The 25,412-nt window shown below is 42.6% G+C and overlaps 2 protein-coding genes across 3 annotated transcripts; both read left to right on the forward strand.

The window, feature by feature from the left end:
* Nucleotides 1-212: 212 nt before the first annotated feature.
* On the forward strand, nt 213-15,965 carry LOC123992461 (heat shock factor protein 1-like). Of its 2 annotated transcripts, none has more exons than XM_046293627.1 (14): nt 213-437; nt 946-978; nt 1,652-1,760; nt 2,156-2,283; nt 2,372-2,496; nt 3,043-3,118; nt 3,246-3,313; nt 6,673-6,772; nt 6,994-7,109; nt 9,921-10,112; nt 10,259-10,367; nt 10,564-10,629; nt 10,933-11,024; nt 13,079-15,965. In XM_046293627.1, exons 1-13 carry the CDS (start codon nt 312-314, stop codon nt 10,990-10,992), a joined length of 1,308 nt encoding a protein of 435 aa, XP_046149583.1. In that variant the 5' UTR covers nt 213-311; the 3' UTR covers nt 10,993-11,024; nt 13,079-15,965. The 2 variants fall into 2 exon arrangements, with proteins under 2 accessions (XP_046149583.1, XP_046149574.1); XM_046293618.1 differs by having other exon boundaries at nt 10,933-11,020.
* A 3,174-nt stretch (nt 15,966-19,139) lies between these two features.
* Nucleotides 19,140-25,178, forward strand: LOC123992474 (cleavage and polyadenylation specificity factor subunit 5). The gene is made up of 7 exons (XM_046293640.1): nt 19,140-19,720; nt 20,045-20,245; nt 20,408-20,471; nt 21,051-21,140; nt 24,238-24,313; nt 24,489-24,603; nt 24,742-25,178. Exons 1-7 carry the CDS (start codon nt 19,599-19,601, stop codon nt 24,761-24,763), a joined length of 690 nt encoding a protein of 229 aa, XP_046149596.1. The 5' UTR covers nt 19,140-19,598; the 3' UTR covers nt 24,764-25,178.
* The last annotated feature ends 234 nt before the right edge of the window (nt 25,179-25,412 follow it).

The raw sequence follows: 25,412 nt of genomic DNA on the forward strand, positions 1-25,412 counted from the left end.
ATACACACGTATTCACCAGCGCTCCTGTGCTGTATTGTCTGGCATGACAGTGTGCTATTATTCTAGGCTTTGTGATGGCCTGTATTGTTTTCCAGTGGGGTCTTTTGTTGTGTTGGAGGACTATGGTGATGCTGCAGGGGCAGGTTTGTGCTGACGATGGCCTGTAGGGATGACAGGGCCTGATATGGCCGAATGACTGGTCCAGAGAGAGTCAGCAGCAAAGCAGCTCAGAGATGGAGTAGGACCTGTGCACATACACACTCTTACACATATTCTTAATAACACCGCCTAGCTCCAACTGAAGCGCAGCCATGCAGGAATCTCCTGGCTCTATTGGTGTGGATGGAGGTTATGCCAGTAATGTGCCTGCCTTCCTCACCAAACTGTGGACCTTGGTCGAGGACCCGGACACCAACCACCTCATCTGCTGGAGTGCTGTGAGTACCTTGAAGTTCTGACCCTTCTGATTGGTTAAGTTGGTTAAAGAGAGTCGGAGTTCTTTCATGAAGTTGACTATATTTAATGTGTTTTATATAAATGACAAGAATGAGAAGATAAGTAATGGTTAGGGGCAGTGGCAAGATAGTACTTGTCTATTACTCATAGTTCTATGTTTGACTATCAAATGAATTGAATATCATGACTGTTTATACTCAGGTTGACTGAAACGTGGATGTGTTTAAACCTTTGGTTAACCCAAAACATGTGCCTTGCATTCATCCGCAGCATCAGATAGATCTGGAGGGTAACCAAGTAAATGTCTTCCAGTGTTGTTCCCTTTATAAACTAAGGGTATCGTATAAAAGTATGATTAGTATCGATCATATCAGTATTGTATCACACATCTTCACAGTGTAAGAAGTGGTGAATGAGACCACATACTAAGCAACCCTTGACATCTTTATCTTTGTTCCTGTTTGTGTTTGTGTTACTGTTATGCCCAAGACTCCACAATCTGGCTTACAGAGTCCTCAAAATGTAAGTGAGTAACCATCTTTGAGAGAATCATGACTTCATCATGTTCATTGACTGATTTTTGCTTACTGGACACATATAGGGATAGAAATGTTGACTTTAACAACATTTTCAAAATCATGTAGCCAACCTGTTTAACACTTAAAGAATGTGCTATTGGACTATGATGAAGTGACAGAAGTCCATAAGCTTGGCATTGATTTAGTGTCTAAGAGGTGTGGGTACAGTTTGCTGGTACATAGTTTTTCCCTTAACCTTCATTTTAGCACATAGAATTTTTAGAACATAGAATATATTTTTTTTAATGTAAGTGGCTAAGCTTCCCCTGTTCCGTTTTAATCCAGTTAGCCTGTAAAAAAAATAGCTAGGAGATACACATTTCTCAGAACATATTTTATATGGACTTATTGGTATAAAGCAAAAAATACACTTCCTACTTGATCAATCTTCACAGGATTTATAGGACTGAGCATCATATGTTTTTGACGCTGGTTTCCCGGACAGCCTAGTCCTGGACTATAAAGCATGTTCAGTGAAGAATCTCCATTGAAACTGCCTTTTGGTCCCTTTAACTTTTCTGGGAAACTGGCCCTTAATGTTGAATTGAGGTATTCAATGTCTAACCAGTGTTTCATAGAACTTAAACACAAACTCCTATTTTGGTTATGTCCCTCAGACTGGGACCAGCTTCCATGTGTTCGACCAGGGCAGGTTTGCCAAAGAGGTGCTGCCAAAATACTTCAAACATAACAACATGGCCAGCTTTGTTCGTCAGCTCAACATGTGTGAGTACCTCTCCTCAGCTCTAGAGAATAGAGAAGTACCCTGTCAGATATTTAGCAGTATTTAGAAGTCAATTGTGTAGGAGTGACTTTTGTATTGTTTATGTGTAGGTAGGCTATGCATTCATTTATGTATTTGAGTGTTTGTGCCTCTGGATGTGTGTTAGTGCCTTTCGAGGTGTGTGTGTGTGTGTGTGTGTGTGTGTGTGTGTGTGTGTGTGTGTGTGTGTGTGTGTGTGTGTGTGTGTGTGTGTGTGTGTGTGTGTGTGTGTGTGTGTGTGTGTGTGTGTGTGTGTGTGTGTGTGTGTGTGTGTGTGTGTGTGTGTGTGTGTGTGTGTGTCACTTGTGTGTGTGTGTGTGTGTGTGTGTGTGTCACTAACCTCTGGCCGGATGTACAGATGGCTTCAGGAAGGTGGTGAACATAGAGCAGAGTGGTCTGGTGAAGCCAGAGAGAGATGACACAGAGTTTCAGCACCTTTACTTCCTGCAAGGCCACGAACACCTGCTGGAGCACATCAAGAGGAAGGTGAGACGGAAACCAAGGAAATAAAACTCACACACACCAACAAAGTACACATTGTGAGACCTCTGTGTCTGTTTGTCTGTGTGTTTAGGTCTCCATTGTGAAGAGTGAAGAGACCAAAGTACGGCAGGAGGACTTGAGTAAGCTGCTGTATGAAGTGCAGATACTGCGCAGCCAACAAGAGAACATGGAGTGTCAGATGCAAGACATGAAACAGTAAGTAGCAATATGTGCTGGTACATGGCATCAATCATAGTTACAACAACAATTTGCTAAATTATTACAATTACTATAATCAGTACTGTAGTTGGTTTAATGCTATAATAAATGTGGTTTAAGGCCACTGAACTGAGACAAAACGTATTACTAACCATACTAACCATACTAAGCCATACTGTATGTCCATCCTCAGTAGCCATTGTCCCTGGACTCATTATATGTTCCAATAGGTTTGGTCTATTGTCTACATTGGTTTAAGAGAACATTCAGCTGCTCACCTGACTGTTGCGCCCTATAATAGCATCAGGTGTGCTGGTCAGGTGGTGCATGTGTCAGGTAGTAGAAAAGGTAGTCTTGTCACGTGTCTCTATCTGATCTGGAATCAGTGGTGGTGAGCCCTCAGATAGGACACATCAGGCTGAAATCAGAGCATCGCCCAGTAATCACACATATAGATCACACACGTGTGGGACGTGCGGGGTGATGAGTGAAGGGGTGATAGTAAACTGGTGAATGTCACAGTGGTCTGTCTTACTCCTCCAGGCAGAATGAGGTGCTGTGGAGAGAGGTGGTCTCACTGAGACAGAACCACACCCAGCAGCAGAAAGTCATGAACAAGGTGAGAAATTCTCAGTTAACATGACTATGCAGTGTGTGTGAATTAGAGAGACAGGAAAAGAGAGGGAGAATGGGGAGTCAGAGTGTTACTTTGGTGCTGAATCATTCTGTTTTTTGCTCCTTTACAGCTGATTCAGTTCCTTTTCAGCCAGATGCAGTCAAACACAACAAGCACTGTAGGAATGAAGAGAAAGCTGTGAGTACACTGCCTCGCTTTGTTGTGCGTGCACACACACACACACACACACACACACACACACACACACACACACACACACACACACACACACACACACACACACACACACACACACACACACACACACACACACACACACACACACACACACACACACACACACACACACACACACACACACACACACACACACACACACAAAGGCTAAGATTCACAATACATGCACTCAAAACACACACACACACATACACAATTGTATGTACATACACTCATTAACACACCATACTAACAAATGACAATAGTAACACAAACACACAAACACACAAACACACAAACACAGCAGTGGGAATGGCCAACTCAGCTGTATGTGGTCAGCTGATGCGCAACACAATCCCAGCTTGGATGAATGGAGCTGAATGCTGAATCAGACCTACTGAGCCCTAAGCCCCTCACACACACACACACACACACACACACACACACACACACACACACACACACACACACACACACACACACACACACACACACACACACACACACACACACACACACACACACACACACACACACACACACACACACACACACACACACACACACAATCACTCACCCATCCCTCCCATCCTCTCACACCCACACCACCCCACTGAACCAGGGCGCATGACCCTCTACCCTCTATTGGAAATGCACCATCAGCTTGTGTGACCCGTGTGAACAAATCGGTCAAAGTCAAAGAACAAAGGACAGTGACATAAAACACTCATATTTTCCATCATTTCATCTGTCACATCCATCCCGCCAGAAGACTTAGAACTGACTTCCCTTTAACTGGACATTTTCAGATCTGTTTATACCGTTTCCAATAACATTCATAACACTGTGCCATAGCTGGCTTCTACAACGCAATTTATGCTGTTGGTGGTTAGTAATGAAACACTTGTAGAAAAAAGATGTATGCTGTTGGTGGTTAGTAATGGAACACTTGTAGAAAAAATATGTATGCTGTTGGTGGTTAGTAATGAAACACTTGTAGAAAAAAGATGTATGCTGTTGGTGGTCAGTAATGAAACACTTGTAGAAAAAAGATGTATGCTGTTGGTGGTTAGTAATGAAACACTTGTAGAAAAAATATGTATGCTGTCGGTGGTTAGTAATGAAACACTCTTAGAAAAAAGATGTATGCTGTTGGTGGTTAGTAATGAAACACTCGTAGAAAAAAGATGTATGCTGTTGGTGGTTAGTAATGGAACACTCTTAGAAAAGTGCAGCCAATTCAGCTGTCCTGCGCTCCGGATAGGGAAACAGCTGTTGCCATTTTATGTGCCTGAAGATACAAACTCTGCCTTCCCGGTGGGCCTGGAGAGGAAATCAAGTGCACTATGCTAAAGCTGGCCAATCAGATTGCTCAGATGACCGAGTCTGCAGTGACGTTGCAGGCATGAAAATAAAGCTTTAGCAATCTTGGTACTTTGAGATTTCAAAACGTTTAAAACCATGAATAGAGATAGACTGTCAACAAATACAGCAAAGAGCTGCTGTTTCTATGACTGAGTTCATGTTTAAGTTCTCACTCAGCACTGTCAACACTTTGCATCAAACACTTTTATAACCCATAAAATGCGCGTTCTTCCTATTTCCACTCAGCGCTGCAACAAGCAGTGCAGCAGTAATGCATAAGCAGGAAAGTGTATCGATAGACTTGCGTTGTTATTATTATTTGCGGCTTGGGTCTTTTTTAATATCGAGGAATATTTCACTTTCTCTGTTCATATGAGTAACAACATGAATTTGTGCATGAAACAGAAGTAATGCGGTGCGAATCGAGTTTCGCCATCAGCTGGAAGATGGTGTCCCTTTTTGGTCAGTGTGCAGGAAGGGGAGAGCGGAGGGATGTTGAGAGACGGACTCTCAGTCTGCTGCTCTCTCCCTCCACAGAGACTGACCATCAGATGCAGGCACCATCAGCCCAGTAAAATAAAAAGCAAATGATTTAAATGTGTGCTCACTCAGCTGTGCCTCACAAGTAATACAGCAGTGGATCTATTACCGTTGTGATCACATAGCCTACCTCAAATTTTGCATTAGCAGGTAAATTCAAGCAAAGCCAGTATGCGGTGATAATGTATTGGGCCTATAGCTTACTGCACAAACCACATTACTACAGTACTGTTTTTAATTAGTTAATGTTGCATAGGCTTACATTTTTTAAGTAATGTTAATAAAAAATCAGAGTGGTATGACTCGGCAATTTGACTCAGAAAGTGATCTTGACTCAGAAAGTGATCTTGACTCAGAAAAGGTTGATGACCACTGCCATAGGATAACCCTTTCTCGTTCCAGGTAGAACCCTGTCTGGAATGTGTTCTACATGGAACCCAAAAGAGTTCTACCTGGAGCCAAAAGGGTTCTACCCAGAACCAAAAGGGTTATTCAAAGGGTTCTCCTGTGGGGAAAGCCAAAGAACCCTTCTAGGTTCTAAAGAGCACCTTTTTAGATATATTACTGATAAAGATATTACATTATGTGCACACTGCTTTTGCAAAATAGAAACAGCAGTGGTTGATATAAGATGAATAAAAGAACATTATGAGAAAAGGCAATGACATTAAGTAATTCATAACTTTTCTCTGTTGTCAAAAAGCAAGTGGGTTTTTCAGTGTTTTAATGCCTACATGTTCGATACAAGCTTAGCTTTATTAAAAATGTAGTTTCTCAAAACTACCACTGTTGCGTTTATGCACTGAAGGTAGGTGAGAAGTCAAACGCAGGAGAGCAGAGATGTCAGTGTAGCGTATATTTTAATAAGGGCAAGTTCAAAAACACGGTATAGTACAATACCCAAAAACAATGCCCAACACAATGGGAACTAACAGGACTCCCGTAAGGCGCAAAAACACAACGCACCTTACTATAATAACCACCCGCAAAATACACTGAGGAAAGCCTCCACAAGCAACAAGAAAAGAATCCCGCACAAACCTAAGCGGGGAAAATACACACAAAGATAAAACAAACTGAAAAGGGAACATGGATTGGGGATGGCTAGTAGGCCGGCGACGCCAACCGCCGAGCCCCGTCCGAACAGGGAGAGGAACCACCTTCGGTGGAAGTCGTGACAACCTCTGCTTTCTCGACTCACCCTTCCAATCCATCAGAAGGGTTACAGTTATTTCCCCTTATCCTCGGCTCTCATCCAGTAAGGCTATGCAGACACAGCTGTCTATGGCTCTCAGTCTATAAATTATGAGTTAACAGTTCTAAGGCATTTCATTGCAGAAGTGAAGAGAGTACTTCCATTGATTCACTATTGATTTCTCTATATTCCTCATCATGGTGATGCTTGGCCCTCGTAGTCCCCTTATGTTGGACGATGGTTCAACCACGCCCTCAGCCTCCAAGTTCAGCCATACCCACCAAATGGAGCCCCTGCATGAACCGTTCTATATCCAGTCGGTATGAACCCACTCTACCTTTCACCATTACACTATTACACTATTACGCTATTACACTATTTTTACAAAGTATGGTGCTAGATGTACTGTGTTTACAGTTTCCAGCATTGGGACATCATGACTATCATATAAAACATGTTATATTTTTAACTGCATAGTGTCTGTCAGGCTATGAGCTTCACAAACCTTTAATTAAACTATTTTACTGTTCCTTCTCCACAGCCATCCACAGAAACAGCCTCTTGCTCCAATGGTGCAATGACAGGAGGACCAATCATATCGGACGTTACTGAAATGTCACAACCCAGCAACATGCAAATGCAAACAGAGGAGACAAGGTAAGTGTCAAAGAACAAAAGCAAAGACACACTTTATCCTGTAGTGGCTTCCAAAGCATCAAAATCTAGTATGTAGTCGAGATTGGAAGAAATCTGTTGTTGAGAATCCTTTTTCAGCAGGACTGATATAAACCTCTGCTGTTTTCAACCAAGATCTCAGCGATCACTGCCTCATTGCCGGCATCCGTAATGGGTCTGCAGTCAAACACCGCCCCTCATCACTGTCAAACGCTCCCTAAAACACTTCAGCGAGCAGGCCTTCCTAATCGACCTGGCCCAGGTATCCTGGAAGGATATTGACCTCATACCGTCAGTAGAGGGTGCCTGGTCATTCTTTAAAAGTGCCTTCCTCACCATCTTAAATAAACATGCCCCTTTCAAAAAATGTAGAACCAGGAACAGATATAGCTCTTGGTTCTCTCCAAACTTGACTACCCTTGACCAGCACAAAAACATAATATAGCGTTCTGCATTAGCATCAAATAGCCCCTGTGATATTCAACTTTTCAGGGAAGTTAGTAACCAATATACACAGGCAGTTAGGAAAGCTAAGGCTAGCTTTTTCAAACAGAAATGTGCATCCTGTAGCACAAGCTCAAGAAAGTTCTGGGACACTGTAAAGTCCATGGAGAATAAGAGCACCTCCTCCCAGCTGCCCACTGCACTGAGGCTAGGAAACACTGTCACCGGCCGATAAATCCACTATAATTGAGAATTTCAATAAGCATTATTCTATTGCTGGCCATGCTTTCCACCTGGCTACCCCTACCCCGGTCAACAGCCCTGCACTCCCCACAGCAACTCGCCCAAGCCTCCCCCATTTCTCCTTCACCCAAATCCAGATAGCTGATGTTCTTAAAGAACTGCAAAACCTGGACCCCTACAAATCAGCCGGGCTAGACAATCTGGACCCTCTCTTTTTAAAATTATCTGCCCAAATTGTTGCATCCCCTATTACTAGACTGTTCAACCTCTCTTTCGTATCGTCTGAGATTCCCAAAGATTGGAAAGATGCCGCGATCATCCCCCTCTTCAAAGGGGGAGACACTCTAGACCCAAATTGCTACAGACCCATATCTATCCTACCCTGCCTTTCCAAGATCTTCGAAAGCCAAGTCAACAAACAGATTACCAACCATTTCGAACTCCACCGTACCTTCTCTGCAATGCAATCTGGTTTCAGAGCTGGTCAGAGCTGGTCATGGGTGCACTTAGCCACGCTCAAGGTCCAAAACGATATCCTAACCCCCATCGATAAGAGGCATTACTGTGCAGCCGTATTCATCGACCTGGCCAAGGCTTTCGACTCTGTCAATCACCACATTCTTATTGGCAGACTCGACAGCCTTGGATTCTCAAATGATTTCCTCGCCTGGTTCACCAACTACTTCTCTGATAGAGTTCAGTGTGTCAAATCAGAGGGCCTGTTGTCCGGACCTCTGGCAGTCTCTATGGGGGTGCCACAGGGTTCAATTCTCGGGCCGACTCTCTTCTCTGGATAACATCAATGATGTTTCACTCACTGCTGGTGATTCTCTGATCCTCCTCTACACAGACAACACCATTCTGTATACTTCTGGCCCTTCTTTGGACACTGTGTTAACTAACCTCCAGACAAGCGTCAATCCCATACAACTCTCTTTCTGTGGACTCCAACTGCTCTTAAATGCAAGTAAAACTAAATGCATGCTATTCAACCGATCACTGCCCTGCACCTGCCCGCCCGTCCAACATCACTACTCTGGACAGCTCTGACTTAGAATACATGGACAACTACAAATATCTAGGTGTCTGGTTAGACTGTAAACTCTCCTTCCAGGCTCACATTAAGCATCTCCAATCCAAAGTTAAATCTAGAATCGGCTTCCTATATCGCAACAAAGCATCCTTCATTCATGCTGCCAAACATACCCTTGTAAAACAGACTATCCTACCGATCCTCGACTTCGGTGATGTCATCTATAAAATAACCTCCAACACTCTACTCAACAAATTGGATGCAGTCTATCACAGTGCCATCCGTTTTGTCACCAAAGCCCCCTATACTACCCACCGCTGCGACCTGTACTCTCTTGTTGGCTGGCCATCGCTTCATACTCGTCGCCAAACCCACTGGCTCCAGGTCATCTACAAGTCTCTGCTAGGTAAAGCCCCGCCTTATCTCAGCTCACTGGTCACCATAGTAGCACCCACCCGTAGCACGCGCTCCAGCAGGTATATCTCACTGATCACCCCGAAAGCCAATTCCTCCTTTGGCCGCCTTTCCTTCCAGTTCTCTGCTGCCAATGACTGGAACGAACTGCAAAAATCACTGAAGCTGGAGACCCATATCTCCCTCACTAGCTTTAAGCACCAGCTGTCAGAGCAGCTCACAGATCACTGCACCTGTACATAGCCCATCTGTAAACAGCCCATCCAACTACCTCATCCCCATACTGTATTTATTTATTTTATCTTGCTCCTTTGCACCCCAGTATCTCTACTTGCATGTTCATCTTCTGCACATCTACCATTCCAGTGTCTAATTGCTATATGGTAATTACTTCGCCACCATGGCCTATTTATTGCCTTACCTCCCTCATCTTACCTCATTTACACTCACAGTATACAGATTTTTCTTTTTTCTACTGTATGTTTTTTATTCCATGTGTAACTCTGTGTTGTTGTATGAGTCGAACTGCTGTGCTTTATCTTGGCCAGGTCGCAATTGTAAATGAGAACTTGTTCTCAACTAGCCTATCTGGTTAAATAAAGGTGAAATAAATCAAATAAATAAAAACTTAAGACTGCTGTGTTTCTGTGCCCACACAGGGATAAGTGTATGATGCTGATCAAAGAGGAGCCAGGGAGCCCAGGGGTGCGAGGCCGGGGGGAGGGGGTCCCACTGGGCTCCTGTGATGTGTGTTCTGAACCCCCCGTCCTCCCTGTTGCCATGGTACAATCCGTCCTGGAGGGCCGAGGGTCTGGAGCAGACAGGAGGCTCAAGAGACCTGCTCTGGAGAGGTAGAGACACACACGCAAACAAACAAACATGTCCATCAGTTTTCCAAGCTCAATAATAAGTTTTACATATGTTTTTTATTATTACATATGAATGTATTGTTTTCTAGTGAAGCCCTAGTAGTGTGACATGATGATATGTGTTGTAGGCCTGAGGTACCTGATGCTGAAGAGAATGTGGACATGAGTCTGGAGGACCTGCAGCTTCTCCTGAGGACCCACCAGCAGAGTGTGGAGCCCACCACTGCTGTCATGGATGTGAGTAATACCCTCCAAAACTTGGCAGACACAGAGTTTGTTCCAGAAACTGTGTCACAAAGGCATGGGACACAACATGACTGCAGGAACAGATATACTACCTTTGGATATCTCTAGTTTCTCTTCACTAGGTAGAAGTGAGTCAGACAGTGCTCACAGCAGCTCAGATTGATATGATGCTGTTCTGTCTTTACAGCCATTCAATTTCAACCTGCCCTTGAGTGAGTGGAACTTTACTGATATGGATTCCAACCTGAAATCAGTGAGTGGAATGTGTTTATGGTGTTTGAATTAGCTCTGCATATATTGTCTTAAAGTCTAGTTATATTAAGTGAAATCAACCCACCAGTAAAGTCAGTCCAAGTTGTCAGTTACTTGTCAGCCATACACGTCTATGGCTTTAGTCAGACAAGGACAGGTAATGGTCGAAAAATGTGCCAACAATATGCCTTCTTACTTATTGGGTAGATTAATCAGTGTGTGCTATGCAGGTAGCATCTCTGCAGTTGATTGAAAGTACTGGTCAGTATTATCTTCAGGTGTATCGCACTCTGCTGTGTCCCAGTACATGTTTCAGAGCCAGGAGGCAGAGGCTTACCCCAACGCTGGTTGTGAGGAACAGTGATGGCTTGACAGATCCTGTCCTGACAAAGGCAGGTGAAGTATATATATGGCACACACTCAGCTACATCATTAATTTCATCAGATGGCTCATTCATCACAAAACCCACTAATATTGCCAATTACGTTTATGATTTCTTTCATTGGCAAGATTAGTAAACTTAGTGATGACATGCCAGCAACAAATGCTGACTACACATCGAAGTATAACTGATCAAATTATGAAAGACAAACATTTGAATTCCTTAAAGTGAGTGTGGAAGATGTCGAAAATGTATTGTTGTCTATGAACAATGACATGCCACCGAGGTCTGACAACTTCGATGGAAAATTACTGATGATAATAGCAGACGATGTTGCCACTCCTATTTGCCATATAGTCCATGTAAGCCTACTAGAAAGTGTGTGTAATTCTGTTACAAAAGAATAGTAAAGCCCCCTTTACTGGCTCAAATAGCTGACTAATCAGCCTTTCACCAACCTTTAGTAAACTTTTAGATTTTTTTAACAGATACAATGATATTTTACTGTAAACCAATAGACAACAGACTTTAAGCACGCTTAAATGGAAGGACATTCAAAAAGCACGGCACTTACACAAATGACTGATGATTGGCCGAGAAAAATTGGTGATAAAAATATTGTGGGAAATATTTTGTTAGACTTTAGTGTGACTTTTGACATTATCGATCCTAGTCTGCTGATGGAAAAATGTATGTGTTATGGCTTTACACCCCCTGCTATATTATGGATAAAGAGTTACCTGTCTAACAGAACATGGAGGGTTTTCTTTAATGGAAGCCTCTCCAACATTCCCCAGGGCAGCTGTCTAGGCCCCTTTACTTTTTTCATTCTTTAATAATGACATACCAGTAAAGTAAGGCTAGTAGAGTAAAGCCAGTGTGTCTATGTATGCGGTTGACTCAACACTATACACGTCAGCTACTACAGCGAATGAAATCACTGCAACAATTAAGAAAGGGCTGCAGTTATTTTCAGAATGGGTGACAAGGAATAAGTTAGTCCTAAATATTTCCAAAACTAAAAGCATTGTATTTGGGACAAATCTTTCACTAAACCCTACACCTCAACTAAATCTTGTAATAAATAATAGGCAAATTGAGCAAGTTGAGGTGACTAAACTGCTTCGAGTAACCCTGGATTGTAAACTGTCATGGTCAAAATATGTTGATACAACAGTAGCTAAGATGGGGAGAAGTCTGTACATAAGAATGCGCTGCTTTGCCTTTTTAACAGTACTATCAACCAGGCAGGTCCTACAGGCCCTAGTTTTGTCACACCTGGACTACTGTTCAGTAGTGTGGTCAGGTGCCACAAAGAGGAACCTCAGGAAATTACAATTGGCTCAGAACATGTACACGGCGAGATAACATTAATAATATCCATGTTAATCTCTCATGGCTCAAAGTGGAGGAGAGATTGACTTCATCACTACTGAATGCAGCGAGGTGGTCTGTTTAAACTACTAGCACACAGCTCAGACACCCATTCATACCGCACAAGACATGCCACCAAAGGTCTCTTCACAATCCCCAAGTCAAGAACAGGCCCAAGGTACTACATAGAGCCATGGCTCCATGGAACTCTATTCCACATCAGGTAACAGATGCAAGCAGTAGAATATGATTTTTAGAAAAATATAAAAATCCACCTTATGGATCAGTGGCGACTGTGAAGAGACACACACAAAGGCACAGACACACATTCACATGATAAGACACGCACACTACACACACGTAGACATGGATTTTGTATTGTAGGTATGTGATAGTGGAGTAGTGGACTGAGGGAACACACTTAATGTGTTGTGAAAAGTGTTATGAAATGTAATGTCATGTAATATTTTAAATTGTATATAACTGCCTTAATGTTGCTGGACCCCAGAAAGAGTAGCTGCTGCCTTGGCAACAGCTGATGGGGATCCTTAAATAATACAAATTCAAATGCACACAGCCATATCTCTTACTGGATTTGTGCATAGTTGAATGGCGATTCTATGGACAGCTCAGTTTGTGTGTAATAATAACAGCAAATATTTGACTTTTCTTTCTTTTGCATGTCCTTTTCAGGCCAGAAAACAAGACATTCCTCAAGACTCTCAGATTTGTTCCATCCCCTGTCGTCATGTCTTAGATCCAGCCTACCTGACCCAATGTGAGCAGAGCAGGAGGGATTCTTGTCACTCAGAGCTCTGTGGGTCTATCTTCCATCCACTAGGATGTCCGTTCTGGGGAGGTTTCTTCAGAAGCACTGTATAGCTTTTCAGTGAACCAGAGTTGAATCTATTTGGAATTATTCAGACTTCTTTCACTGATGTTCAACAGTTTTACTGGTGGGGACCCTGGCAGTTGTCACTTCAAAGGCTGACCGTAGGACATCCTAACATAAGCAATGGCTTCTCTCCTAAAGCTGGACTGATCTACAGTCAGAGAGCCTGACTGAGGGATCTCAATTCATAACAGACCAACCGACCAGTTGACATTTCAAGGATAAATTCCGAGTACAAAAGTGGAGTTTGGAGTATAACCGGCACTATTACGAAGTTCCAATATTCTCTGCCATCGTGCCAGCGGTAGTATGAACAGTTGCATTATACCACGGTGGCCCTGGTTTGTAAGCACTTTAGTCTGTGTGAGAGTTTCTGCTTGTGGAGCTGTTTTTTTTTTCCTAAATAGCATATTTGGTTCTATAAAAATATTCTCATGGCAAATACTATATTTGTATTTTAAAATTATATTCATAAGATAACAGAAATAGTGTTAATTCTCTTCTGTATGTTTTAATGTGAGAAGTCAAGGAAATATTTGATGATAGACTTCCCATTTGAAAAAACAATGAAGACACCATACCTTGCTTTTTTGCACAATTTGTATCAGTATTTATTCTTAATCACAATCTATATATTTCTCTTGAAACCCTCAGTGCTTTTCCTGTGCACAAGAGTAACTTTGATTTTCATCAAGTTGTCTATGATGACTACTAGGCTGTGTATAATATAATGCATACATTAGTAAAATTAGAACAATAGGTAGATGATCCAACTTCATCTGAACTCGCTAAACAGAGAGGATAAGATCAACATGTAGACTCGCTAAACAGAGAGGAATAGATCAACATGTCGACTCGCTAAACAGAGAGGATAAGATCAACATGTAGACTCGCTAAACAGAGAGGATAAGATCAACATGTAGACTCGCTAAACAGAGAGGATAAGATCAACATGTAGACTCGCTAAACTGAGAGGATAAGATCAACATGTAGACTCGCTAAACAGAGAGGATAAGATCAACATGTAGACTCGCTAAACAGAGAGGATAAGATCAACATGTCGACTCGCTAAACAGAGAGGATAAGATCAACATGTAGACTCGCTAAACAGAGAAATAGATCAACATGTCGACTCGCTAAACAGAGAGGATAAGATCAACATGTAGACTCGCTAAACAGAGAGGATAAGATCAACATGTAGACTCGCTAAACAGAGAGGAATAGATCAACATGTAGACTCGCTAAACAGAGAGGATAAGATCAACATGTAGACTCGCTAAACAGAGAGGAATAGATCAACATGTAGACTCGCTAAACAGAGAGGAATAGATCAACATGTAGACTCGCTAAACAGAGAGGATAAGATCAACATGTAGACTCGCTAAACAGGGAGGAAGGAGATGTTCTAGTGTCACTAAATCCGTGTCCATCTATTGAAGTGACTTTATTCTTCCATCCATCTAGCTTTCTACCACATCCCTCTTTTCAACTTTTCTGACTAGTATAAGATGAATTATTATAGATAAACATTCTGTCCTTCCATTGATTTTAGTGGTGGTTAAGGGGAAAGTAAGGTTTGATTTCAGAACAGATGAAGAGCCTCCATTTGTTTCAGAGACAGGCCAAATCCCACATTGGGATTATATCGATTTTATTCAAACTCCAGAGGGTGCGTTCATGGAATGATGATGTAGGAGATGGGAAATAACCCCACCCTCTTTCTCAATGATCTGAGCAGGTTCATATGATTTTGTTAGACATCAAACTGGTTGGACACATCAATGGAAGACACAAGTTGCTTTAAAATGTCACCTGCATCAAGAACTGTCTACCAATGTGTGAACTTCACACATTACCCAAATGCTAAAAAAAAAAGATCAGTAGACCTGGCCGCCTAACAGCTGTTGTCATACCACAATTGTAGTGTTTTTCAAAACCTTGTTTGTTGGAGGCAGCTGCTGACATATTCCAATATTCCTCAGATAATATGGGATTTCTTGGAATCCATTAGAATCTGAAGAAACATCAATGCCACTGCCTTTGACTGTGGAAGACACATCCACATGGAAAACAGCCCAGGTCTTGCCAATCTTCCTTTTGAACTGATAATACTATACTGTGCAATATTACAGTTGTGAGAATTCACAAGGGTGCAATACATCAATGACCATGGGAATGTAGAAAGTAACTGTGTCAGGCTGCATCATGGTAAGTAACACCTGTAGCTAAAACTACAAGAGGAACATGTATGGTGGTGTATAAATGAAATTGCACTAAGAATGATCTTTGTACTAGATTTAGCAGTATTCATTTAGAATTATTTTTTTTATCAGTGTTTTCTTTATTACTGAAATATGAGTGTTTCTCTGATTTGCTAGGAGTGATACTTTCATTCAATTGCTATTGTATATATTATTTTTTTATTCATTTGCACTGGTAAAGATCGGATGTTTGAAATATACATAATGGTTGTCAGGATTGCAGACTTATCAACATATGTTTGTTTTTTGAGGAATCATTTGCTGTAACAAAATAAATCATGGTCATAATGCATCGTTGTCTATGGCTTTGAAATGGCAATGTTGTATATGGGTAGAACTGGACAAAAGTCACAATGATACAAAACATTTATTCTATGTATGCAATGACAATGCAAATTGTAAAAAATAAATGAAAGTTAGCATTGTACAAGCGCTCTTGTTTGCATGTGGGAAAGAGGCGGGGGTGGAGTATTTCACTAAAAAGAGGCCTATCATCAAATTATCGTATTTAGGGCCTCTCGGGTGGCGCAGTGGTTAAGGGCACTGTACTGAATCGCCAGCTGTGCCACCAGGGTTAGGGAGGGCTTGGCCGGTAGGGATATCCTTGTCTCATCGCGCACCTGCAACTCCTTTGGTGGGCCGGGCGCAATGCGTGCTAACCAAGGTTGTCAGGTGCACGGTGTTTCCTCCAACACATTGGTGCGGCTGGCTTTGGATGTGCGCTGTGTTAAGAAGCAGTGCGGCTTGGTTGGGTTGTGTATCGGAGGACGCATGACTTTCAACCTTCGTCTCTCCCGAGCCTGTACGGGAGTTGTAGCGATGAGACAAGATAGTAGCTACTAAAAACAATTAGATAACATGAAATTGGGGAGGAAAAGGGCTAAAAAAAGAAAGAAAAAAAAATAAAGAAATTGCAGCCCAAATAAATCCTTCACAGAGTTCAAGTAACAGACACATCTCATCACCAACTGTTCAGAGGAGACTGCGTAAATCACGCCTTCATGGTTGAATTGCTGCAAAGAATCCACTACTACAGGACACCAATGAGAAGAAGAGACTTGCTTGGGCCAAGAAACATGAGCAATGGACATTAGACCGGTGGAAATTTGCCCTTTGGTCTGGTGAGTCCAAATGTAAGATTTTTGGTTCCAACCACGTGTCTTTGTGAGACGCAGAGTAGGTGAACGGATGATCTCCGCATGTGTGGTTCCCACCGTGAAATATGCAGGAAGAGGTGTGATGGTGTGGAGGTGCCTTACTGGTGACACTGTCAGTGATTTATTTAGAATTCAAGGCACACAGTACCATGGCTGCCACAGCATTCTGCAGCGATACGCCATCCCATCTGGTTTGCGCTTAATGGAACTATCATTTGGCTCTGTCATAACCTCACATGGTCTCTCTTATCATTGCTATGCAGACGACACACAATTAATCTTCTCCTTTCCCCCTTCTGATGACCAGGTGGCGAATCGCATCTCTGCATGTCTGGCAGACATATCAGTGTGGATGACGGATCACCACCTCAAGCTGAACCTCGGCAAGACGGAGCTGCTCTTCCTCCCGGGGAAGGACTGCCCGTTCCATGATCTCGCCATCACGGTCGACAACTCCATTGTGTCCTCCTCCCAGAGCGCCAAGAACCTTGGCGTGATCCTGGACAACACCCTGTCGTTCTCAACTAACATCAAGGCGGTGGCCCGTTCCTGTAGGTTCATGCTCTACAACATCCGCAGAGTACGACCCTGCCTCACACAGGAAGCGGCGCAGGTCCTAATCCAGGCACTTGTCATCTCCCGTCTGGATTACTGCAACTCGCTGTTGGCTGGGCTCCCTGCCTGTGCCATTAAACCCCTTCAACTCATCCAGAACGCTGCAGCCCGTCTGGTGTTCAACCTTCCCAAGTTCTCTCACGTCACCCCGCTCCTCCGTTCTCTCCACTGGCTTCCAGTTGAAGCTCGCATCCGCTACAAGACCATGGTGCTTGCCTACGGAGCTGTGAGGGGAACGGCACCTCAGTACCTCCAGGCTCTGATCAGGCCCTACACCCAAACAAGGGCACTGCGTTCATCCACCTCTGGCCTGCTCGCCTCCCTACCACTGAGGAAGTACAGCTCCCGCTCAGCCCAGTCAAAACTGTTCGCTGCCCTGGCCCCCCAATGGTGGAACAAACTCCCTCACGACGCCAGGACAGCGGAGTCAATCACCACCTTCCGGAGACACCTGAAACCCCACCTCGTTAAGGAATACCTAGGATAGGTTAAGTAATCCCTCTCACCCCACCCCCTAAGTTTTAGATGCACTATTGTTAAGTGACTGTCCCACTGGATGTCATAAGGTGAATGCACCAATTTGTAAGTCGCTCTGGATAAGAGCGTCTGCTAAATGACTTAAAATGTAAATGTAATTTGTTTTTCAACATACATTGGGGCAAAAAAGTATTTAGTCAGCCACCAATTTTGCAAGTTCTCCCACCTAAAAAGATGAGAGAGGCCTGTAATTTTCATCATAGGTACACTTCAACTATGACAGACAAAATGAGAAGAAAAAAAATCCAGAAAATCACATTGTAGGATTTGTAATGAATTTATTTGCAAATTATGGTGGAAAATAAGTATTTGGTCAATAACAAAAGTTTATCTCAATACTTTGTTATATACCCTTTGTTGGCAATGACAGAGGTCAAACGTTTTCAATAAGTCTTCACAAGGTTTTCACACACTGTTGCTGGTATTTTTGCCCATTCCTCCATGCAGATAGCCTCTAGAGCAGTGATGTTTTGGGGCTGTTGCTGGGCAACACAGACTTTCAAGCTTTATCTTGGCCAGGTTGCAGTTGCAAATGAGAACTTGTTCTCAACTAGCCTACCTGGTTAAATAAAGGTGAAATAAAAAATAAATAAAAGGTGGAGGTGTTGGGGGTGTCCTATTGAGGGCGAAGGGACCTATTGGTGAGTACCAATAGGTTCCTATTGGTGTCACCTTCCGGAGACACCTGAAACCCCACCTCTTTAAGGAATACCTAGGATAGGATAAAGTAATCCTTCTCACCCCACCCCCCCCTTAAAAGATTTAGATGCACTATTGTAAAGTGGCTGTTCCACTGGATGTCATAAGGTGAATGCACCAATTTGTAAGTCGCTCTGGATAAGAGCGTCTGCTAAATGACTTAAATGTAAATGTAAATGTACATTCAGTCATAGTTTTGTTTATTTTATTTTTATACATTGATTTATTTATTTTCTTATTTTTTTCTATTATTATAAAAGTTTACTGTGCTTGTGGATATGCACTCATGTTGACTTGTATATTTGAACTTTCTTTTTCGCCCAGAGTACACATTTTTGATTTATTATTTTTATTGCTATTTTATTATTGCTACTGTACTTACACTCTTAAAAACTGAAACAGAAAAAGTGTCAAATAAAATGTAGGAAAATCCATAAGAGGGAAAAACACGATGGGATGTGGGATTGAGGGATGGGTAGAGAGAACAGTAGAGGGCTCTGAAAACTATTATTGCCGAAATAACCACTTCCTTTTGTGACTAGAGTCTAATACTTCCTGTGGCACACATCAGATGTCATGATAGATAGAACAAACTTCTCGCCAGGATAGTCAACCGAAATGAATCATTAATGTATGTGTGTTATATTAAACATAGAGGGAGTAAAATGTAGGCAAGCAATAAACATTTCAGAACTACTAGTCGAATATGACATGGAAGAGATGACGAATTTTGACAAAGAGATTTATTTATAGACTAATACACTTGAAACAAATATCCACACTTAAAACTGCAGACAATACTAGTGCCTCCCCCGCGATCAAACCGATATATAAAAAGAAACGCAGCATAACGTGGTCAGAAATCTTAACTACCAAGGTAGTCGCAGCAATACAGAATTGAGTGCGTGCGTGTTCACGCGAAGGGGGAGAACACCGGAAATATATATATTTTTTGCGGAAAGAGTAGTGTGCTGAATTTTGGATCAGTTATCTAATGTTTTCTCTTCATTCGTGTTTTTGATTTTGACATATCCTGCTTATTTGGTGGAACGATGTCGGTTGTACCTCCCAACAGACCTTCAACCGGTTGGCCACGCCGTGGACTGAACCAGTTCGAAAACAAATACATCGGCCCGCCTTCCAAACCTGTCACGCTGGAGAGAACCATCAACTTGTACGTCGCTAGCTATGAAGTGCACTTGTTATTTACCTGTCTAACTAGATAGCGGAATTTAATTTTCGGTGTTGGGTTAACTAGTTAGCTATAGTGTTTCTGAATATGTGATGTAGTAGGCTAAACAAACAGGCCCACCTAGCTCGTTACGACGCACAGTGCTCTTGCATGTTACAAACACAAAAACATTCCCTACTTGTGGAGTAAAGCCTAATTATTGTACAATACACACAATTACGTAGCTAGTTAGTTACATAGCATGCAAACACATTAAGCGTTTACCTAACTAAGCTGCTAACATTTTATTGGGATTGGCCCTCGCAGATATCCCCTCACGAATTACACGTTTGGCACAAAGGAACCTCTCTACGAGAAGGATAGCTCGGTAACGGCTCGGTTCCAGAGGATGCGCGATGAGTTCGAAAAAGTAGGCATGAGGCGGGCAGTGGAGGGTGTTCTGATCGTACACGAGCACAGGCTACCACACGTTCTACTGCTGCAGTTGGGGACAACCTTTTTCAAACTGTGAGTTGGTTCTCATCCTACCTCTGCACCTTGCATGGTGCCAGTTACTAATGTGTAAGCAACTAAGCTTGACACTTCTGTAACTGGCAGGAGCATATAGTCCAATTTTTAAAGTCAACAAAATGTGCCCCAACTGTATTTTTGAAACGTAATTGTGTGCAGTCCTGGTGGAGAATTGAATGCAGGGGAGGACGAAGTGGATGGACTGAAGCGATTGATGACAGAGGTAGGCAGGCTACATGGTCTTCATTCAGAATAGTATCATGAAATGTGACCTGACATGGTCCTCATTCAGATTATTATCATGAAACGTGACCTGATCATCTGGAAAGGTTTGCTTCGTGCCATCAAAACCATTCCATTTACTTTGTTGAAAAACTGGGAGTGGCATAGAGGTTGGAAACAATTGGTCAGCTCTGACAAGTTGGAAGTGGCTTATCACTGGCAACAATGGACAATAGAACCACTTTGACATCACGCTGCAGATCATTCTAGGTAAAGGGTTACGTATTTTTCAAAATGTCTCATGTTGAGCACCATTGAAGGGTAACCTTGATCAGAATTTGATTTTAAAAATCCTCCACACAGTAAAATTACGAGTGTTGGATTCCAGGGCAGATGGAGCAGCTGATTATTTCAGTTTCATTTGAGCTGGTTAACCATAACATGACTACCTAGACTTCCCATTTGCTTGTCTACTGGATAATTATTTTCTGACATAGCATGCATAGTTGTCAGAGACTGAAACGTGATTTTAGTTTTGATATTAGTTAAACATATGTGTTTTTCCCACTTCCATGTCCAGATCCTGGGGCGTCAGGATGGAGTGAAGCAGGACTGGGTGATCGATGACTCTATTGGAAACTGGTGGAGACCCAACTTTGAGCCCCCACAGGTGGGTTACCAAGGAGTTATCCTTCCTGTCCTGTTACGAGAAAGGCCTCAGCATGTTTCGGTTTGGCTGGCTAGGCGGACCAAGCGAGTGTGCTCGCTTACACCCTTAAAACTAGAAAAATGCTGCAATGGTACTTTGTCCATCTTGAGATGCCGTAGCCAGTATACCTCAAAATAGAAAGAATTAATATAAGTTAACTCAGGAAATCTGTCATTAACTTTGACGTTTTGGCTGAGGATATCTTAGTTGTACAATTTTACATCAAAGATGTTTGGTGCCATATTTCTCAAGTTGAATAATGTGCATGAAAATGATTAGTCACTCGTTGATTGACAACAAACACTAAAGAATCCCTACTGTTGACCAATCACCGACGAAGGGGTTACCGACTTCGGCTTACCCCCAAAAATGTGTGCACCAACAGCCCCAAAAAACCTTGCTGAATGCTAAAACAAATAAAAACGTCACAATGTTGTCATAATATATGCACAAACTGTTTTGGAAGGGAAGTATGCAGGGACCCCTTAAAGAACCCATGGTTCATACTATAGGTCTCAGACGAGTCACATGAACTGTCCCAGGTCTCTTTATTTTTCATTGGCTTTCACACTTATGCTTGCCTTTTGAATTTGAATACAGTGCCTTCTGAAAGTATTCAGATCCCTTTACTTTCCCCACATTTTGCTACGTTACAGCCATGTTCGTAGCATGTATTAAGAAAAAGAAAAATCCTAGAAAATAAAAAAAATATTACAAAAATACATATTTACATAAGTATTCAGACCCTTTGCTATGAGACTTGAAATTGAGCTCCGGTGCATCCTGTTTCCATTGATCATCCTTGAGATGTTTCTTCAACTTGATTGGAGTCCACCTGTGGTAAATTCAATTGATTGGACATGATCTAAATGGAAGAAGTTTGGAACCACCAAGACTCTACCTAGAGCTGGCTGCCTGGCCAAACTGCGCAATCGGGGTAGAAGGGCCTTGGTCAGGGAGGTGACCAAGAACCCGATGGTCACTCTTGACAGAGCTTTGGAGTTCCTCTGTGGAGGTGGGAGAACCTTCCAGAAGGACAACCATTTCTGCAGCACTCCCCCTATCAGGCTTTTATGGTAGTGGCCAGACGGAAGCCACAGTAAAAGGAAAATGACAGTCTGCTTGGAGTTTTCCAAAAGGCACCTAAAGACTTTCAGACCATGAGAAACAAGATTCTCTGGTCTGATGAAACCAAGATTCAACTCTTTGGCCTGAATGCCGACTGTCATGTCAGGAGGAAACCTGGCACCATCCTTACCGTGAAGCTGTGGGTATGTTTTTCAGCGGCAAGGACTGGGAGACTAGTCAGGATCGAGGTAAAGATGAACGGAGCAAAGTACAGCGAGATCCTTGACGAAATCACATGTATTTATAAAGCTCTTCTTACATCAGCTGATATCTCAAAGTGCTGTACAGAAACCCAGCATAAAACCCCAAACAGCAAGCAATGCAGGTATAGAAGCACGGTGGCTAGGAAAAACTCCCTAGAAAGGCCAGAACCTAGGAAGAAACCTAGAGAGGAACCAGGCTATGAGGGGTGGCCAGTCCTCTTCTGGTTGTGCCAGGTGGAAATTATAACAGAACATGGCCAAGATGTTTAAATGTTCATAGATGACCAGCAGGGTCAAATAATAATAATCACAGTGGTTGTCGAGGATGCAACAGGTCAGCACCTCAGTTGGTTTTTCATAGTCGATCATTCAGAGTATCGCTACCGCTCCTGCTATCTCTAGAGAGTTGAAAACAGCAGGTCTGGGACATGTAGCACGTCCGGTGAACAGGTCAGGGTTCCATAGCCGCCGGCAGACAGTTGAAATTGGAGCAGCAGCACGGCCAGGTGGACTGGGTACAGCAAGGAGTCATAAGGCCAGTAGTCCTGAGGTATGGTCCTAGGGCTCAGGTCCTCCAAAAGGAAGAGAGAGAATAAGAGAAAGCATACTTCACTTCACACAGGACACCAGATAAGACAGGAGAAATACTCCATATATAAGAGACTGACCCTAGCCCCCTGACACATAAACTACTGCAGCATAAATACTGGAGGCTGAGACAGGAGGGATCGGGAGACACTGTGGCCCCATCCAACGATACCCCCGGACAGGGCCAAACAGGAAGGATATAACCCCACCCACTTTGCCAAAGCACAGCTCCCACACCACGAGAGGGATATCTTCAACCACCAACTTACCATCCCGAGACAAGGCCGCGTATAGCCCACAAAGATCTCCACCACAGCACAACCCAAGGGGGAAGCCAACACAGACAGGGAGATCACATCAGTGACTCAACCCACTCAAGTGACACCCCTCCTAGGGACGGCATGGAAGAGCACCACTAAGGCAGAGAATCCCAGTGGAGAGAGGGGAACCGGCCAGGCAGAGACAGCAAGGGCGGTTTGTTGCTCCAGTGCCTTTCCGTTCACCTTCACACTCTTGGGCCAGACTACACTCAATCATAGGACCTACTGAAGAGATGAGTCTTCAATAAAAACTTAAAATAAACCTGGTCCAGAGCGCTCAAGACCTTTCACCTTCCAACAGGACAATAACCCTAAGCACACAGCCAAGACAACGCAGGAGTGACTTCGGGACAAGGCTTTGAATGTCCTCCGGATTTGAACCTGATCGAACATCTCTGGTGCGACCTGAAAATAGCTGTGCAGCAACACTCCCCATCCAACCTGACAGAGCTTGAAAGGAACTGCAGAGAAGAATGGGAGAAAGTCCCCAAATACAGGTGTGCCAAGCTTGTGGAGTCATACCCAACAAGACTTGAGGCTCTAATTGCTGACAAAGGTACTTCAATAAAGTACTGAGTAAAGGGTCTGAATATTTCTGTTTATTTTTAATGAATTAGCAAAAAACGATTTTTGCTTTGTCATTATGGGGTATTGTGTGTACACTGATTTTTTTTTTTTTTGGGGGGGGTTAATAAAGTTTTGAATAAGGCTGTAACTTAACAAAATGTGGAAAAAGTCAAGGGGTTTGAATACTTTCCGAAGGCACTGGACTCATGTCATGAGAATCCATTAAGTTAGGGTTTTCTGTTTTATCTACAGTACCCCTACATCCCAGCACACATTACCAAACCCAAAGAGCACAAGAAGCTCTTTTTGGTTCAGTTGCAGGAAAAAGGTAAGTTGACCAGCCTGTAATGTTTAAATGTGACAGTTCATATCAATTGATTGATGTTGATCGCTGTGGTTATCACCTGTATATAAGAGCTTTAAGAAGGTTAACATATTTTGATGTGTAGTTATGTTGGTGTGTCTGAGTGGATGTGGATATTGACCAGTTGTTTGTCTCCCAGCACTGTTTGCAGTGCCCAAGAACTATAAGCTGGTGGCTGCCCCTCTCTTTGAGCTGTATGACAATGCCCCAGGCTACGGGCCAATCATATCCAGTCTCCCACAACTGCTGAGTAGGTAAGGTATTCACCATACTGCTGTATATTCACCATAATATGAAATACCTTACTTGCTAAGACTCAAATCAGAGTACAACTGGCATTTTAAAGATGGACAAATGTGCATTATAGATTAGTTGTTCTATTTGTGTTGCAGGTTCAACTTCATATACAATTAAATCCTACTACTTGAATGTGGCGACACAAGGACTGTCTCTGTGAGTTCAGCCTGGGCAGAAGAGAATGGGCAAGCAGGATTTCACTACACTTCTCTTAAAACAGAGTCCCCAGTAATACTACACATTTAAATATTGATCTGGATGTTTAGAAAATAAGAATGTATTAATCTTTCTGTGTCAACTTTTATAGAACTATTACTTTGTGACATGAGAAATTTTGTAGTCACACAAGTATTGATTTTCTATGTTTGTAGATGGGAGTTGACTGTTTTTAGAACAGTGCTTGTTTTTTTAAAATCATTGTAACATACTACTTTGTCATCTTTCATAACTCCTTGGTAATTCCTTAAAAAGTAATCTTTTATTTTCAATTAAAGATGGCTTTAAAACAACTAAGAAACTGTTTCCCCTCTGACCAATGTTTCATATTGCTGTTTCAATACCAATGGTAGGGTAGCTATCACACCAGTCTAAACAAAATGCAATTGTTTGTCTATTCCCAATTATCTACGCATGTTCCTATTTTCATCAATAGTGGTGTATAGAATGCTTTTCATTGACATTCAGAAGAGCAGAAGGATATCAAGGATTCTGTATGGAGGAATGGTCCAAGATCCCTCCCAACATGTTCTCCAATCTCATAAAAATA

Source organism: Oncorhynchus gorbuscha, linkage group LG02 (assembly GCF_021184085.1).
Source record: "Oncorhynchus gorbuscha isolate QuinsamMale2020 ecotype Even-year linkage group LG02, OgorEven_v1.0, whole genome shotgun sequence".
Taxonomy (NCBI): domain Eukaryota; kingdom Metazoa; phylum Chordata; class Actinopteri; order Salmoniformes; family Salmonidae; genus Oncorhynchus; species Oncorhynchus gorbuscha.